Genomic DNA, 16,867 nt, shown 5'->3' with positions numbered 1-16,867 from the left:
CCGCTCAAGTGCGCGCCCAAGACCTTCTGGGTGAACGAGGGCAAGCACGCCAAGTTCCGCTGCTACGTGATGGGCAAGCCGGAGCCCGAGATCGAGTGGCACTGGGAGGGCCGCCCGCTGCTCCCCGACCGCCGCCGCCTCATGTACCGCGACCGCGACGGCGGCTTCGTGCTCAAGGTGCTCTACTGCCAGGCCAAGGACCGCGGGCTCTACGTCTGCGCCGCGCGCAACTCGGCGGGCCAGACGCTCAGCGCCGTGCAGCTGCACGTCAAAGGTACGGGGCGCGCCCGCCCGGGCTGGGGAGGGGCCTCCAGTGCCCTCCAGGCCTTCTGAGTCCGGCCCCCATCGGAGCTCGGTTCTGCCCTGAAGACTGGGGGGCAGGGGGGCCCGCCGAGTATTCAAATGCAGTTTCCGGCCGCCTCCCACCCCCAGGGTTTCGGATTTCGCGGGTCTCCAGGGTACCCAAGAATTTGATTAAACTCCCCAAGTGACTCTGAGGCAGGCGGAGGGAAACCACAAGGGGCTGATGTACAAACCTGAGGGCCCTAGAACGCTTCTCCTCCAGTAGTTTTGTTGTTTTACCCCTCCTTTCCCAACTGAATTCACAACTGGAGTCCCAATAAATGAGACAGGTAAGTTAGTATTTTATGGGTGTAAATTGCTACACCCACATTTTTAACATGTCATTATAAAGCTAATCAGGAGAACAAGGGTGCTGCTTTACTGAATAAACACATCTTAGACAGGAGCTGCCTTCATAACAGTCTAGTCTCTAAACCCTGTGGGGAAGGCCTGGCAGCAAACATCACGTTGAGAAATAACTTAGGACTCACCAGGAAGGGAGGGAGGGAGGGCAGTTTTGACTTTAAAAAAAAAATTAAACTGCTCCCCAAGTTTGAAAAAAGAAGAAAGTTTATATTTCAAAGTTGAATCAGCCGGGCTCGGTGGCTCAGCCTGTAATCCGGTACCTTTAGGAGGCTGAGGTAAGTGGATTGATTGCCTGAGCCCGTGGGTTCAAGACCTGCCTGGGCAACTTGGCGAGACCTCATCTGTACAATAAATCAAAGTTGAATCATCAACAATATCTAATAAATGCTTATGTTACTCATAAACAGAAATCCAAAGGGGGAAAAAAACACACCCCATACACTGGAAGTTAACATTCTCCATAATAGAATTTCATCACAACTCAAGGGATTACACCTTCACTACTCACTGCCCAATTCTTTTCCCTTGGAGGAAAAAGAGTTGGCAAATTCTCAGTCCTGTCTGGCATGCAGTCAAGCATGTGGCACCTGGGCTGCAATAGTGGCCTCACTGCTACAGTATGATGTGCACAGACTCGCCAGGCCAGTGCTGACCCAGAACTCCATCAGGAAAGAATAGCCCAGCAGGAAGGAGGAGCTTCCCAGAGCTGCATAAAAAACCTGCTTCTCCTGCAACCCGAGAGAACCCTCTGGCCATTTCCAACATGGTGTTTTTTCTCTTATTTGAAATACAGTTTTCAAAAAGGTTAAAATACTTTAAAGATAACTTAGACCCTTGGGGAATAGGTGAAGGACCCCAGGGAACAGTTTGGAAATCACTGATCTGGTCCAACACCTTCCCTCTCTTTGTATATATTTTGTTTTGTTTTGTTTTGGAGTCGGGAGTCTCACTCTGTTGCCTAGGCTGGAGTGCAGTGCACACGATCTGGCTCACCACAGCCTTGACCTCCTGAGCTCAGGTGATCCTTCAGCCTCAGCCTCCTGAGTAGCTGGGACTTCAGGCGTGACCACCATGCTCAGCCCCTTTCCTCGTTTTCCAAGAAAAACCTGAGGTCCAGATGCATTCAAATAGACTTGCTTAAGGTGATGTGGCTAGTGTCAGGGCCAGATGAGATTTTAGGCCATCTGATTTTTCTTTTGGAGGTTTTTCTGTGGTTCCACAGTACCTGCTGGCTCTAGGAAAAGAGCACACAGCATGAGCTAATGTGCACTTAGGAGTCCTCCTGGTCTGGCCCCTCTACAGAACCTGCTCTCGCCTCTCCTCTCTCTGCAGAGCCCCGCCTCCGGTTCACGAGGCCCCTGCAGGACGTGGAGGGCCGGGAGCATGGGATTGCTGTGCTGGAGTGTAAAGTACCCAACTCCCGCATCCCCACGGCCTGGTTCCGGGAGGACCAGCGGCTGCTGCCTTGCCGCAAGTACGAACAGATCGAAGAGGGCACCGTAAGGCGCCTCATCATCCACAGACTAAAGGCAGATGACGACGGCGTCTACCTGTGCGAGATGCGGGGCCGGGTGCGCACCGTAGCCAACGTGACGGTCAAAGGTCGGCTGGCCAGTGGGGAGGAGGCTGCAGCTGAGGCTGAGGCAGATGGGAGCTCTGATTCCAAGGTTGATGGATTCCCATCTGCATCCCAGGGCCCATCCTGAAGCGGCTGCCCCGGAAGCTTGACGTCCTGGAGGGAGAGAATGCGGTGCTGCTGGTGGAGACGCAAGAGGCTGGAGTCAAGGGGCGCTGGAGCCGCGATGGGGAGGAGCTGCCAGCCACCTGCCAGAGCAGCTCTGGCCACATGCATGCCCTGGTCCTTCCAGGGGTCACCCGAGAAGACGCTGGCGAGGTTACCTTTAGCCTGGGCAACTCCCGCACCACCACTCTGCTCAGAGTCAAATGTGAGGGCGGGAGGCCTCTAGACAAGAAGGCCAGGACGGGAGGGTGACCAGATGCCAGAGCTGGGTTGGTGAAGTGGATTTAGGGTGGAAGGGCTGAACTGAGGGTGGAACATATCCTTGCCTCTGTCTCAGGCGTCAAGCACAGTCCCCCGGGGCCCCCCGTGTTGGCAGAGATGTTCAAGGGCCACAAGAACACAGTCCTGCTGACCTGGAAGCCTCCCGAGCCAGCTCCTGAGACCCCATTCATCTACCGGCTGGAGCGGCAGGAAGTAGGCTCTGAAGACTGGATCCAGTGCTTTAGCATTGAGAAGGCTGGAGCTGTAGAGGTGCCGGGGGACTGTGTGCCCTCTGAGGGTGACTACCGCTTCCGTGTGTGCACGGTCAGCGAACATGGCCGCAGTCCCCACGTTGTGTTCCAAGGCTCTGCTCACCTCGGTGAGTCCGTCCTGCCCACTGCACATCAGCGGCCACACCCCAAGTCGTGCCTTCCCATCACTTCTCCCTTCCCCGGCTCTCAGTGTCTGTCCTCTCATAGGCCTTCTATCTGCCCTCTGTCACCCTCTCTGGTTCTGATGGCTGCACTCTGTCCTCACTTCAGTGCCCACAGCTCGCCTGGTGGCAGGCCTGGAGGATGTTCAGGTATATGATGGGGAAGATGCCGTGTTTTCCCTCGATCTCTCCACCATCATCCAGGGCACCTGGTTTCTCAATGGGGAGGAACTCAAGAGCAACAAGCCGGAGGGCCAAGTAGGACCTGGGGCCCTGCGGTACTATATGGAGCAGAAAGGCCTGCAGCACAGACTCATCCTGCAAAGTGTCAAGCACCAGGACAGCGGGGCCCTGGTCGGCTTCAGCTGCCCTGGGGTGCAGGACTCAGCCGCCCTCACCATCCAAGGTTAGTACCTGTGGGGACCTGAGTAGGCAGATAGGATCAAGACACAGAAGTCCATCCTGTTGACAAAACAAAGCAGATGCGGTTCCCATGTCTTACATCCAGGCTGGGAAAGTAAGGAGCATCCATGATGGGCTCAGATGGAGGGCTCAGAGGTCCAGAGGGCCAATTTCAATCTACTTGCAATGTAGAGGGCACCCCTCTTTACATCAGTCAGCATCATATCCCAATTCCGTGGAATGCTTTGTGTTTTACAGAATTCTGTCACATTTGTCCTCTCATTTAAGAGGCACAGACCCTGGATGCTAGTTCCTGACTACCTCCTGCCCTGTTGTCTAATTGCAAACACTGTCATAGCAACTCCCTACGTGTCAGTCCTGTTCATTTTACAAAGGTCAACACAGTCCTTTTAACAGCCCTATAAGATAGGTTCTTTTGGCATCCCCATTTTATAGATGGGGAAACTGAGGCACAAAGAGGTGAAGTGACTTGCCCAAAGCCACAAAGCTAATGAGTGATGGTGCTGGGTTATGAACCCAGGCAGTCTGGCTCCAGATCATATCATGTGACCTGTTGAAAAGGGGGAGAGGGAGTGAGGCATTCCTGAGAATGACAGCTGAGATAGAGGGCTGAAAGTTCAAGGAAATCACTAGCATTTGTTACCTTGCCATTGCTGAAGCTTGTAAGAGCAGTCAAGGAACGTGTTGGTGGCCAAGCACGAAGCCCTGAGGTGACTCCCTGCCAGTGTTGCCGGCAGAGGGCAAGGTGGGAAATAACCAGCCTCCAGAGCATCATTTCCAAAATGTGGTTCAGAATTGCTGACATCAAAGTCACCTGGAGGGCTGGTGTGTGATACAGTTTCCCTGGCTCCTGCATGCTTGAGGGTCTAAGAATTCTGTGTTTTTAGCAGGCTCCCTAGAAATTCTTATGCACAACAAAACCACTGCACTTAAGGGTTAGAGTGTAAGCCCAAGTTATTATTATTTTTTTTTAGTTGAAGTCTCACTCTGTCAACCAGGCTGGAGTGCAGTGGCACACTTACGGCTACCCCAGCGTTGACCTGCTGGGTGCTGGCGATCCTTCCACCTTAGCCTGCCAAGTAGCTGGAACTATAAGTGCATACTATCACCCCCAGCTAATTTTTTATTTATTGTAGAGACGTTGTCTCGCCACGTTGCCCGGGCTGATCTTGAACCCACGGCAGGCTTAGGTAGTCCACTCGCCTCGGCCTCCCAAAGTGCTGGGATTACAACCCAAGCTATTTTTAAAGGCCCCACAAATGTGTTGGTAGCAGTTGTCCTCCCTGGTGAATCCACCCTTACCCTGAGCACACCCACAGAGAGGTGCTTATGCATATGTCTCCCCACACAGAGAGCCCGGTGCACATCCTGAGTCCCCAGGCCAAGGTGTCACTGACCTTCACGACCTCAGAGCGGGTGGTGCTGACCTGTGAGCTCTCACGGGTGGACTTCCCGGCAACCTGGTACAAGGATGGGCAGAAGGTAGAGGAAAACGAGTCGCTGGTGGTGAAAGTAGACGGACACAAACACCGTTTGATACTGCCTGAGGCTGAAATCCGGGACAGCGGCGAATTTGAGTGCAGAACAGAAGGGGTCTCGGCCTTCTTCAGTGTCACCGTCCAAGGTCAGGAAATGTGCCAGCCTGGGCTTCTGCAGCTGAGGCTGATTCTAGGAGCCACACAAGCTCTGTCTGTTTGGGGTGGGAGGTACCCTCACAGAAAGGACATGTTTAAGATCGCTCTGCACTTGCTTCTTTTTTTTTCGAGTTGGAGTCTCACTCTTTCACCCAAGCTGGAGTGCAGTGGCACGCTCACAGCCATCGCAGCCTCACCCTGCTGGGCTCAGGCACTCCTTGCACCTCAGCCTTCCAGGTAACTGGAACTACAGACGGACACCACCACACCTGGCTAATTTTTTGATTTATTGTAGAGATGAGGTCTTGCCATGTTGCTCAGGCTGGTCTCGAATCCCTGAGCTCAGGCAGTCCTCTCAGCTCTGCCTTCCAAAGTGCTGGGATTACAGACTTGAGCCACCTCGCCTGGCCCTTTTTTTTCCTTTTGTGATGAGGGGACAGTCTTACTGTATTGTGCAGGCTGGCTGCAAACTCCTGGGCTTAAGCGATCCTCCCACCTAAGCCTCCTGAGTAGCTGGGACCCAGGCACACGCCACTACACCTGGCCTGCACTTGCTTGTTAACCCTCTCATGGGCCAACGCCCTCTAGCACACTTGCTGTCCACATACCCTCTGGGTTGGGTGGGGGACCTAAATGCAATTAAGAGGAAGAGAAATGCAAGCTAACATTTATTGAGCACCAACAGAGTCAAGTACCATATATTAAGTACTTTCAGTATACACTCTTTCATTTAATCTTCATAACTAGAACGGGGCAATATATCTCCAAAGATAAAGAGATTGGGGCTCTAAGAGGTTGTGTGTGACCTCCCTGCTCATTGTCACACAGCCAGAAAACACCATAGCTTGGAGTCACATCCAGGACTATGCTTCTCCCGCTGCCCCAGATGGTCAGAGTCCAACAGAAGCATACAGTGCAGTGACCCTATGGTTCTCACAAGGCTGCTCATGGTCTGGCTACTTTGGAACCTCCTTGGAAGCTTGTTATAAATGCATATGCCCAGCTCCTTGGAGGATCCAGAGCCAGAATATCCAGGCTGGAGCCTGAGGATCCTCTTCTAACAAATGCTGACTATCTGGGAGGGCAGCTTGGGAAGCCTAGTCCCGCTCAGCTCATTGTAAGTGGACGTCCTGTTTCCAGCACCATGGCTGGGAGGTCCTGTGGCCCCTGCTCGCATGCACACAGTGACAGGGAGCTCACCACTCATAGGGAGCAGCTGTCACACTGTTGCCACTTGTTAGATCCTTCTCTGTCTATCCTTGTAATAGAAGCAACAAGCATGGCCCTTATGTGGTTTGTGGAAGTGACTTCCTTCAGACCTGACAAACAGTGGTTGCCACTGTGTGAATCTCTGTGCCTCTGTGTCCCCACCCAGCCATCTCCGATCCTCTGGGGGCCCATGGAGCATTCAGATGCCACAAGATCACCTGCCATACCCTCAATATCCCATGTTGTTGCCCCTGAGCCCCTTATACACAACATGACCTCACCCTCTCCCAGTGTCCTGCTATGCAGAGGCAGTGGCTCCTGGCCATGCAGCAGTTTAGACGCCTGTCTCTGTGTGTGGGGTGTCTGTGCGATGCCATCTCTGCTTCCCACCCAGATCCCCCAGTGCACATCGTGGACCCCCAGGAGCACGTGTTCGTGCATGCCATAACCTCTGAGTGTGTCATGCTGACCTGTGAAGTGGACCGAGAGGCTGCCCCTGTGTGCTGGTACAAGGATGGGCAGGAAGTAGAGGAGAGTGACTTCCTGGTGCTGGAGAATGACGGGCATCATCGCCGCCTGGTGCTGCCTGCAGCCCAGCCCCCCGATGGGGGCGAGTTTCAGTGCGTCGCCGGAGACGAGCGTGCTTACTTCACCGTCACCATTACAGGTGGGACACCTGGCGGGCCCCGCTGGAGCAGCTGTTGCACTTTCACTCCTGGGTCGCTGTTCCCAGCCCCTGCTACCCACTCCCTGCCTGACAGGACCTCCTCTCCTCTTCCTCGACCTATGGTCTTATCACACTCGGAAAATTGCCTTGTCATAAGCACGTTAGTCTTGGCTACTCGTGTAACCAGGGAAACCCTGCCTTCTCTGTTCTCCTGAAGACCCCTGCCAAGGGCTGTCTTTGGGGATGGCAGGTCTATTGCAGGGTAGGTGATCACAGGCACTAGAGGGGCCAAAAGATATCAGAGGCCTGCAGGAGACCCCCAGCTCCCTCTAGGGGCCCAACCCTCTTCTCCCCAGTTCCACCCTTCGTACCATCCATGTCCCAACCCAGAGAATGTGGGGGTGTTTCTAAGGCCAAGGCTGATACCACTGTCCCCCCATGCAGTCTCTACACAGCATAAAGCCTGATTTAGCTTCGGTGACAGCTGTATTCAGGAGACCGTGTGTCTCTAGGTGTGAGTAGCTATCGGAACTGCTGTCCCTCTTCAACACATGGCCTGCCTTTCAAGAGTAGAGAACAGGCCCACATCAGGGAGGGCAGCAGGGGACTCCAGCCCCAGCCTCATGCCCAGCAGCGGCTGTCCCCGTCTTCCAGACGTCTCCTCGTGGATCGTGTACCCCAGCGGCAAGGTGTACGTGGCAGCCGTGCGCCTGGAGCGCGTGGTGCTGACCTGCGAGCTGTGCCGGCCCTGGGCCGAGGTGCGCTGGACTAAGGATGGTGAAGAGGTGGTGGAGAGCCCAGCGCTGCTCCTGCAGAAGGAGGACACTGTCCGCCGCCTGGTGCTGCCTGCCGTCCAGCTTGAGGACTCCGGCGAGTACTTGTGTGAAATTGATGATGAATCGGCCTCCTTCACGGTGACTGTCACAGGTATGGACCCACCCTAGCTCCCTGGGATCACCAGAGGACAGCCCTGAGCCTTGGAGGAGCTGGTTACATATCCCCTAGCTAGCACACTGGGGAGGAGGGAGGTGTGGGCTGCGGGTGCGTGTGCCAGGGCCCTTGCCCAGAAGGATCCAGGGCCCCATCTGAGGACATGGCCTCTCCCTGGCGCCCGTGGTCGGGACTGGGTCTGTTTTCCCAGCTCTTTGCTGAGCGCTTTCTCTGGTGCAGGTACTGGCCAGGTGTTGGGAGTAATGGGGGAGTACTGCAGGCATGTCCCTGTTCTCAGGGACCTGCCAGTCTAGCTGGGGGTGTCGGGTGGGGCAGCTGTTAACCAGGGGTCGCAAATGGGCAGCCCTGGGGCCCGTGCAGCCTACAGATGTGCTTTGTTTGGCCTGCAGAGTCTTACCAAAGTCAGGACAGTTCAAATAACAATCCGGAGTTATGCGTCCTCTTGAAAAAGCCGAAGACCCGGCGGCTCTGGTCCCGCTTCCCCCCATGGCGACGAACAGCTGGCACTGAGTAGCGGCTGCCCCTGTAATACGGGGCCCACATTCCTCTGTCCCTCCCTTCCTGCCATTCCTCTTTGCCTCTCCTCAGACCGCTTCAGCCAATGACCTAACTGACCCGGCCCCTGCGGGCATTTGAGTTTGCGACCCCTGTGTTAAACCAATAAATACACAAATAAATGTACCTACACCTGGTGCTAAGTGCTAAGTGCTGTGAGGACTGAGGGAGGGCAGAGCAGGAGGGTCAGGGCAGGCCTGGAAGAAAGTTGCCATCCCACACACAGGAGATAGCACACAAACAACAGCACACAGTCGCTTCCCTCCCAGAGCACACAGCCAGGCAGGAAAGCCAGGCACATCAGAGGGTCTTGGATCAGAGCCTGGGTTCTTGAGGGCCACCCTAGGAACCTGAGGCTAGGGGCTGCCATCCTGGACAAACTGGAGCTAAGTGAGAGTGGACTGTGGACAGGAGGTGAGGAGACTGTTCAAGGCGGGAAAAGCTCAGGATGACGGCGGACGTGTGGTGGTTCAGTGCCAGAGACTTCGGGGCGGTAGCTCACAGCATCAATCCCAGTGTGTATGTGTTGGTGGCACGGGTCATAGGGCTAGGCAGCTCTGATTGGCACAGAACTCTGATGGCTGCGCTGGAGCATCCAGCTGACTGCTGGCACAGTCTTACCATCCTCTCCCTTGCACTGCCCTGTCATGCCCCGCTCAGGCTGAGTGCTTAGGGGCTCCCCACTCCCTGCATCCTAGACAGAGCAGTCTAGGAGCACACAGGCCCACAACGTTAAAGAGGGCTCCAGCACATGTTGCGTCCTGCAGCAAGTCACCTGCAGCCTCCTGCCCCCAACCCTGGCCAGACATAATGGCCATAAGCTACACAAATTCCAGCCCACACTTGGCCTCCCCACAAAACACCAGACTCTTTGTAGGGAAGTTCACACCACACCACCTATGTTCTAGGCCAGAGCGAATCAAGTCTGATGCCAAGCTGGGGTTCCAGGGCTGTGCAGATAGCCCAGCCCCACCACAGCACTCTGTCCTCACCCCTCCACCCCCGTCACCTTCCCCACTCCTTGGGCAGTCACACTCTGCATTCGCCCAGCCTTAGTGGACCCCACAGAACCGGCCTGCATCCTCCACACCCCCAGAGAAAGTTCACTGGGGAGGTGGGTTGTGTGGGCTCGGGATAGGAGTCTCCATGGAGGCGATGGCTGAGTATATGCCTGTGGGTCTGCCCATGTGCACCCCTCTAAAATCCAGCAGTTCCTCGGCCCAGCCACAAGGGGGCCACTCACTATAGGAGCACTAAAGTCTCCTGAAGACTTAAGACGCCCTGGGAGCATTGGGGCATGGGACTCTGGACAGGCTTGGACCCCATGCACTGGTCACCTCCAGTGTTGACTTGGCTCCCTTTCTGTGGAGAAGTAGCCATCTCTTGGAGATAAGCTTCCAGAATCAGTATTTAGCCTCCCTGGGGAACTCTCAGGTGTTGGCAACTCTCAGGCACCAGATGCAGAGAGACCATTGCTGAGTTCCTGCAAGTGCTGGCATGGAATTCCTACCACTGCCTGCAGAGTCTGAGCTTCCCATTATCAGATGGCATTTCTGCCTCCTGCCCTGAAGCAGTATGGCCAACGACCTGAAGGACGTTGCTTAGTCACTCTGTGCCCCGGTTTCCTCATCTGGAAAATGGGGATAAAACAATACCTAGCTCCTAGGATTGCTGTGGAGGTTAAATGTGTAGAGCTCTTAGAACTGTTCCTGGACCCATAGGAAGTGATATATATAAGTGTTTGCTGTTTCAGACCCACTGTCCCTTATCCCTTACTTTGAAATTCAAAAATCCCTCAAAATCAAAAGCCTTTTTGTAACTTTAGTATTCAAAGTCATTTCAGTAAAACCTGAGCCTGAATGCTGTGAAAGTATTTCTACTCTTTAAGTGTCCTGCTTAGGGGACCATAGTGATATCTTTATAGCTATAAGATATGAATATATATTTTTTAATATATCCTGCTTAGGGAGAATGTAATATATGTCACACCACAGAAATGGTAATGTGGTTGATTGTGGGGGTGCTCCAGTGAGGGTCAAGGGCATCATTTCTGGAATCCAAAGCATCTTGGATTCTGTAACACTTCTGGCCCTAGGGATTTCAGAGAACCGATTGTGGGCCTGTTACCACTTATTTTTATACTTGCTCCTCTTATTGTCGTGTGGGTGACAGAGCCTTCCTGCTGCCAAGTGGTTCCAAGGAGGCTGGCCGTGAGTTTGTGACAGCCTGTGATCACTTCCACTCTGCAGAGCCCCCAGTGCGGATCATATACCCCCGGGACGAAGTGACCTTGATCGCTGTGACCTTGGAGTGTGTGGCGCTGATGTGTGAGCTCTCTCGGGAGGATGCCCCTGTACGCTGGTACAAGGATGGGCTGGAGGTGGAGGAGAGCGAGGCTCTGGTGCTGGAGAGGGAGGGGCCTCGCTGCCGCTTAGTGCTACCCGCTGCCCAGCCTGAGGACGGGGGCGAGTTTGTGTGTGACGCCGGAGATGACTCGGCCTTCTTCACCGTCACTGTCACAGGTGGGCAATCCCTGGGCCACCCCGAGAAAGGCAGGGGGGATGAGGAACAGACTCCCAACTATCCCTACTCCTCCTCCTCCAGCCTCCTCCTTCTCAGCCATCAGAGAGTCCTGCTTGCCCAGATCAGATCAGGACTGTGACCAGAGGTGGGAGGGAGCCCAGCAATTAGGGCCATTCATTTATTTGGTCAGTACTTACTGAGCAAATACTATGTGCTAAGCACTGTTCTAGATGCTGGGGTTACAGTAGTGAACCAATAAGACAAAACCTCCTGCCTTGACAGAGCTTTCACTCTACTGAGGGCGGGCAGACAAGAAATAAGTAAAAGAGATGGTTTGTCAGGTGGCGATATGTACGTCGGAGGCAGAGCAGGGAAAGAGGATGGGAAGTGGGGGCGGGTGGGGCATGGGATGTGGTAGATCTGGGTGGGAGGCTTGATTTGCCTCTTTCTGTCTGTGCGAACTTGGGCAAAGCAGTCTTCCCTAACTAGGCCTCAGGTCCTCGTCGGTGCAGCTCCTTGAGGTGATAGGAGTAAGGAGGAAAGAGCTGCAGGGTGCTGAGCCCAGTGTCTGGCATACAGCAGGAACCTGTGGATTGCAGCTGGCACCGTTCCCAAGAGCTGTGCTGCCAGGGGAGAGTGCTGAGACTCTGGTGGGTGTGGCAGGGAGGCCTGCTGGCCAAGCCCTTGTGCCCCTCTCTCCACCACCCACCAGCCCCGCCAGAGAGGATCGTGCACCCGGCAGCCCGCTCTCTGGATCTGCAGTTCAGGGCTCCTGGGCGCGTGGAGCTGCGCTGTGAGGTGGCCCCGGCTGGGTCCCAGGTGCGCTGGTACAAGGACGGGCTGGAGGTGGAGGCCTCAGACTCCCTGCAGCTGGGGGCCGAGGGGCCCGCCCGTACCCTGACCCTGCCCCACGCCCAGCCCGAGGACGCCGGGGAGTATGTGTGTGAGACCCATGATGAGGCGGTCACCTTCAACGTCAGCCTGGCTGGTGGGTGCTCCGGGCCAGCTCCGGGCCAGCCCCGGGCGGGGAGGCGGGGCCAAACGCGGGCTTACACCCTCCTCTCTTCGTCCAGAGCCCCCAGTGCAGTTCCTCGCCCCAGAGGCAGCCCCTGGCCCGCTCTGTGTGGCCCCCGAGGAGCCAGTGGTGCTGAGCTGTGAACTGTCCAGGGCTGGCGCCCCTGTGTTCTGGAGCCACAATGGGAGGCCCGTGCAGGAGGGCGAGGGCCTGGAACTCCACGCCGAGGGCCCCCGCCGCGTCCTCCGCATCCCGGCTGCGGGCCCAGCCCATGCAGGCATCTACACTTGCCAGTCTGGGACAGCCCCAGGTGGTCCGAGCCTCAGCTTCACCGTCCAGGTGGCTGGTAAGTGTCGCCTAAGAAGAATGTCTGAGAGTGACACCCCAAACTCACAGGTTTCCCTGCTTTTCGAGCCCGCCCTGTCCACGCCTTGTCTTGTCTCTCATTACCTCTCCCTGTCTTGCCGCCCCCTTCCCTCCTCGAAGCCCTGAGCCTCTCCCTCTCAGTGACCCCCAGCTCTGACCCCACAGAGCCCCCCGTGAGGGTGGTGGCCCCCGAGGCAGCCCAGACGAGGGTTCGAAGCACCCCAGGCGGGGACCTAGAGCTGGTGGTGCGCCTCTCCGGGCCGAGGGGCCCTGTGCGCTGGTACAAGGACGGGGAGCGACTGGCGAGCCAGGGGCGGGTGCAGCTGGAGCAGGCCGGGGCCAGGCAGGTGCTGCGGGTGCGGGGGGCCCGGAGCGGGGACGCAGGGGAATACCTGTGCGACGTGCCCCAGGACAGCCGCATCTTCCTCGTCAGCGTGGAAGGTAACAGTGCACCCCTCCCACCCTGTGGGCCCTGGCACCCCAAGAACCATCCACCACCATTCTAGGGCCCCTTCATCCGGCCACCCCCACTCTGCTGCCTCCGACTCCAGCCAGTGCATGTGTGACCATCACTTGGAGGAGGACTTAGGGCTCCCTCTTCCAGAAACCCTCATCTATGGGGGCAAAGTCAGTGGTTAAAGGTGCCCTGGAGTTGACACACCCACGTTCCAACCTGGATTCTGTGCCCCAGTAGCTGTGTGCCATTAACCGAGTTGCTTAACCTTTCTTAGCCCTGGCTCTGAAAGGAGAGGCTAGTGCTTATCTTCTAGGCCTGTTCTGAGAAGTAAATGCTGTAAGTAGAGTCCATGGTGAATGCTGTATTATTACCAGGTAGTCACAGTGGTGGGATACCAGGCTAGGATTGAGAGGAGTTGGCTAAAAGTAATGGTTGGAGTTGGCATCTTAATCCCATGGCTGACACACAGTAGGCCCTCACAAAAAGGCGCGTTAAATGACTGGACGCCAAGGGTCTGTACCCTCAGGAGGGGCTGAAAAGGAGAGAGGGGGAGAGACCCAGCTCAGCTCACTGCCTGACCCCGTCCCCAGAGCCGCCGCCGGTCAAACTGGTCTCAGAGCTGACACCACTCACTGTCCATGAGGGCGATGATGCCACCTTCCGGTGTGAAGTCTCCCCACCAGATGCTGATGTCACCTGGCTGCGTAATGGGGCCGTCGTCACTCCAGGGCCCCAGCTGGAGATAACCCAGCATGGGTCAAGCCGCATCCTGACCTTGCGAGGCTGCCAGCTGGGGGACGCGGGGACCGTGACTGCACAGGCAGGGGGCGTGACCACAAGTGCCCGGCTCCACGTTCGAGGTTTGGTCCTGATGAGGATGAGATGCTCAGCTCCCTGTAACCATCCTCCCAGCCCCGGGCCCCAGCAGCCTTGCCCTTCTGCCTAGGGACGGAGCACTGGGTTGGAGCACCGGCCAGCCTCCGATCCTACCAGGCTCCATGGCCTCCTCCCTTTCCCTCCAGAGACAGAGCTGCTGTTTCTGCGGCGACTGCAGGATGTGCGGGCAGAGGAAGGACAGGACGTGTGCCTCGAGGTGGAGACAGGTCGTGTGGGTGCAGCAGGGGCCGTGCGCTGGATGCGTGGTGGGGAGCCCCTGCCCCATGACTCTCGCCTGTCTATGGCCCAGGATGGCCACATCCACCGCCTCTTTATCCATGGTGTCATACTGGCTGACCAGGGCACTTACGGCTGTGAGAGCCACCACGATCGCACCCTGGCCAGGCTCAGCGTGAGGCGTGAGTGCCCCGTCCACTCCTAATGCATTGCCCCCCCCCACCGCACAGCCTTTCCCCCCTCAGGCCCCACCAAAGTGCCCCTCACCGCGAGGAAAGTCAGCCCTGGCCGTGGCAGTCCAGGGGCAGGACCTGCAGCAGCCTGCCCAAAGCAAAACTTTTCTTTTTCTAATGTTTTCTACTTACCTTAGATGCCCACGTGGATTTTGCATTCCATTTCCTATTCCCAAGTTGGCTTTGCTATAAACATAAACCTTACACTCCAGAAAGACTTGCTGCATTTATCCTCAGTCATGTGCCCATTTAAAAAGCAGGGATGTCTGGCAAATAGCACTCCACACCTCCCACGCCAGGCTGGAGCCCTCTGTTTCCTGTGTGACCCCATGCAAATTACCTCTCTGAGCCAAGTCTTCTTATAAACGTAGCTAATCCCTACCTCAAGGGTCTTTGGGAACATTTACTGAGATAACCTGAAAAATGCCCACACAGAGCTTGGTGAATGGATGTCACTGGTGGTATGTATTCTCTTTCAGTGTATTTCATTCATGTCAGTATCACAATAAACCACGTCTCAATGTTATTCACCCTCTACAAGTGGGGCAGCTAGGGCCCAGAGAGGTCAAGCAGTTTGCCAGTGATCACACAGCACATAGACTATATGATAGACAGAGCTAGGTTCCAATCCTGGTGTGTCTGACTCCAATGTGCGTGCTCCTTCCATGTATCACAGCACACCTCACTCAGACTCCTCAAGCCCCTCACCACACCTCGCCCCCTTCCTGTGCCCTCCCCCACCAAGTCTGGCCGGCTGTGCTCCCTTCCTCCTGCACCCTGGCTCTGAGCTTCTTTTGTCAGGGCCTTGGGCTGGGTGCTGGGTGGTGAAGGCGGGGTCAGGGATGGAGGAGACCCTGCAACCCCTGCCTGGAGCTGGAGGCCTCATCCTCTCTCCCCATCTTCCCCACCAGCGAGGCAGCTGCGGGTGCTGCGGGCTCTGGAGGATGTGACTGTCAGTGAGGGGGGCAGTGCCACCTTCCAGCTGGAGCTGTCTCAGGAAGGTGTGACCGGGGAGTGGGCCCGGGGTGGAGTCCGGCTGCAGCCGGGGCCCAAGTGCCACATTCATGCAGACAGCCACACTCACCGTCTGGAACTTAGTGGCTTGGGCTTGGCCGACTCAGGCTGCATCTCCTTCACGGCGGACTCCCTGCGCTGTGCAGCCAGACTCACTGTGACAGGTGCGGCCTCCGGGACCACGGCCTGCCTGCTGACCCGTGTGGCCCTGCTCACATTCCCGGGTGTGACTACTGACTTGCTGTCCGTGTGGCCCCCACTGACCATGCCTGTCCCAGGGTAGCCCTCATTGACCTCCCTGGCAGAGTGTGACTCCCCTACCCTTTGGCCCTGTGTGGCTCCAGTGAGTGCCCTGCCTGAGTGTGGCCCCGACTGCCCCAGGCTCTGCCAACCACTGACCATGCCACTGTGAGTATGTCTACGCCAGCATGTCACTGTTGTCTGCCCGCCTGCACATGGCTCCACTGACCACGCTGCGACCCCACTGACCACACCCTGCGTGCCCCTCTGCCTGCCTGAGTGTGGCCCCTGTGATCAGTTCCTCCAGTCTCCTTCCTGTCTAAGGGTGACTCCACTAGCAACTCTGCTTGAGTGTCCCCCATTTGTACTTCCAGCCCCGCGTGTTGCATACTGACTACACCCGCTCTAGGGCCCCCCTTTGCTTCTATGAACCCACTGTGTCCCCCGCTAACCAGTGTGTCCTACTGTCCAGCCAGACACGGTCCCACTGACCATGCCCGCCTATCTTGACTCTGCTGGCATCTCTGCCCTAGTTCTCCACTCCTCTCAAGCCCCCAACATGTTTCCCAGGCACCACCTTAAAGTGTAACTCCCAGCTGGCCACTGACCCTCTGGCCCTGCTGTGTCCCCATTGACCAGCATCCTTCTTGAACCGCTTGTCTCAGCACACCCCCACTCACTAGTGGCTTCCACTGATTCCTTATATCCAAGTGTGCCCTCCTGTTCCTACAAGCTGAGTCCTCATTGCGTTCTTATTCCTGTTCCCTGTGCACTGTCCTCCCTTTCCCACTCCCAGAGGTCCCAGTGACCATTGTGCAGGGACCACAGGACCTTGAGGTGACTGAGGGCGACACAGCTACGTTCGAATGCGAGCTTTCCCAGACCTTGGCTGATGTTACCTGGGAGAAGGTCAGAGCCCAGCCCCAGCCCAGCCCTCTTCAGCATCACAACAATAATAATATCCAAACAAATGACGAATACTCATTGAGAGGAAGCGCTTGGCACTGTGCTAAGAGTTAAGTTACATTTAGTCCTTTAATCCTTACAACTACCCTAGGAGGTAAGTCTTGTTATCACCGTGTTACCTGTGAGGAAACAGCTCAGTGGGGCGAGCTTACCTGCCCAAGGCAGACCAAAGGGGTAGAGCCCGTATTAGGTCGAGGTTTGCCTAATTCCAGAGTCCATGCTTCCCGCGCCCATGGTGTCCCCTCGTGGCCCTAACATCCCCGAAGGGTGACACCTTCTCAAAGGCTCCTGGCGCGGCCCCGGGCCTGGGAACACGGGACACGTAAACGCGCCTCGAGACCGCTCGGCCTCAACAGAG

At 56.3% G+C, this 16,867-nt stretch overlaps 2 protein-coding genes across 2 annotated transcripts in view; both read left to right on the top strand.

Annotated features, from left to right (window-relative positions):
* The first annotated feature begins 6 nt into the window (after positions 1-6).
* Positions 7-14,815, top strand: LOC103261278 (obscurin like 1). The gene is made up of 12 exons (XM_021712806.1): positions 7-274; positions 2,041-2,310; positions 2,403-2,654; positions 2,787-3,089; positions 3,253-3,549; positions 4,918-5,190; positions 6,804-7,076; positions 7,731-8,003; positions 10,832-11,104; positions 12,179-12,466; positions 13,534-13,803; positions 13,966-14,815. The coding sequence occupies exons 1-12, from the start codon at positions 70-72 to the stop codon at positions 14,259-14,261; spliced, it is 3,273 nt and encodes a 1,090-aa protein (XP_021568481.1). The 5' UTR covers positions 7-69; the 3' UTR covers positions 14,262-14,815.
* LOC110595714 (obscurin-like protein 1) overlaps positions 14,735-16,867 on the top strand; it is a 4,377-nt gene continuing 2,244 nt past the window's right edge. The window contains exons 1-3 of the mRNA XM_021712803.1: positions 14,735-14,750; positions 15,201-15,527; positions 16,340-16,452. Of these exons, the coding sequence (XP_021568478.1) occupies positions 14,735-14,750; positions 15,201-15,527; positions 16,340-16,452 (456 nt within the window). The remainder of the gene's footprint in view (positions 14,751-15,200; positions 15,528-16,339; positions 16,453-16,867) is intronic.

Source organism: Carlito syrichta, unplaced genomic scaffold (assembly GCF_000164805.1).
Source record: "Carlito syrichta isolate Samal-C Ts95f unplaced genomic scaffold, Tarsius_syrichta-2.0.1 Scaffold303646, whole genome shotgun sequence".
NCBI lineage: Eukaryota > Metazoa > Chordata > Mammalia > Primates > Tarsiidae > Carlito > Carlito syrichta.
Note: the sequence above shows the minus strand (reverse complement) of the source record. Positions and strands in the feature narration are given on the sequence as shown.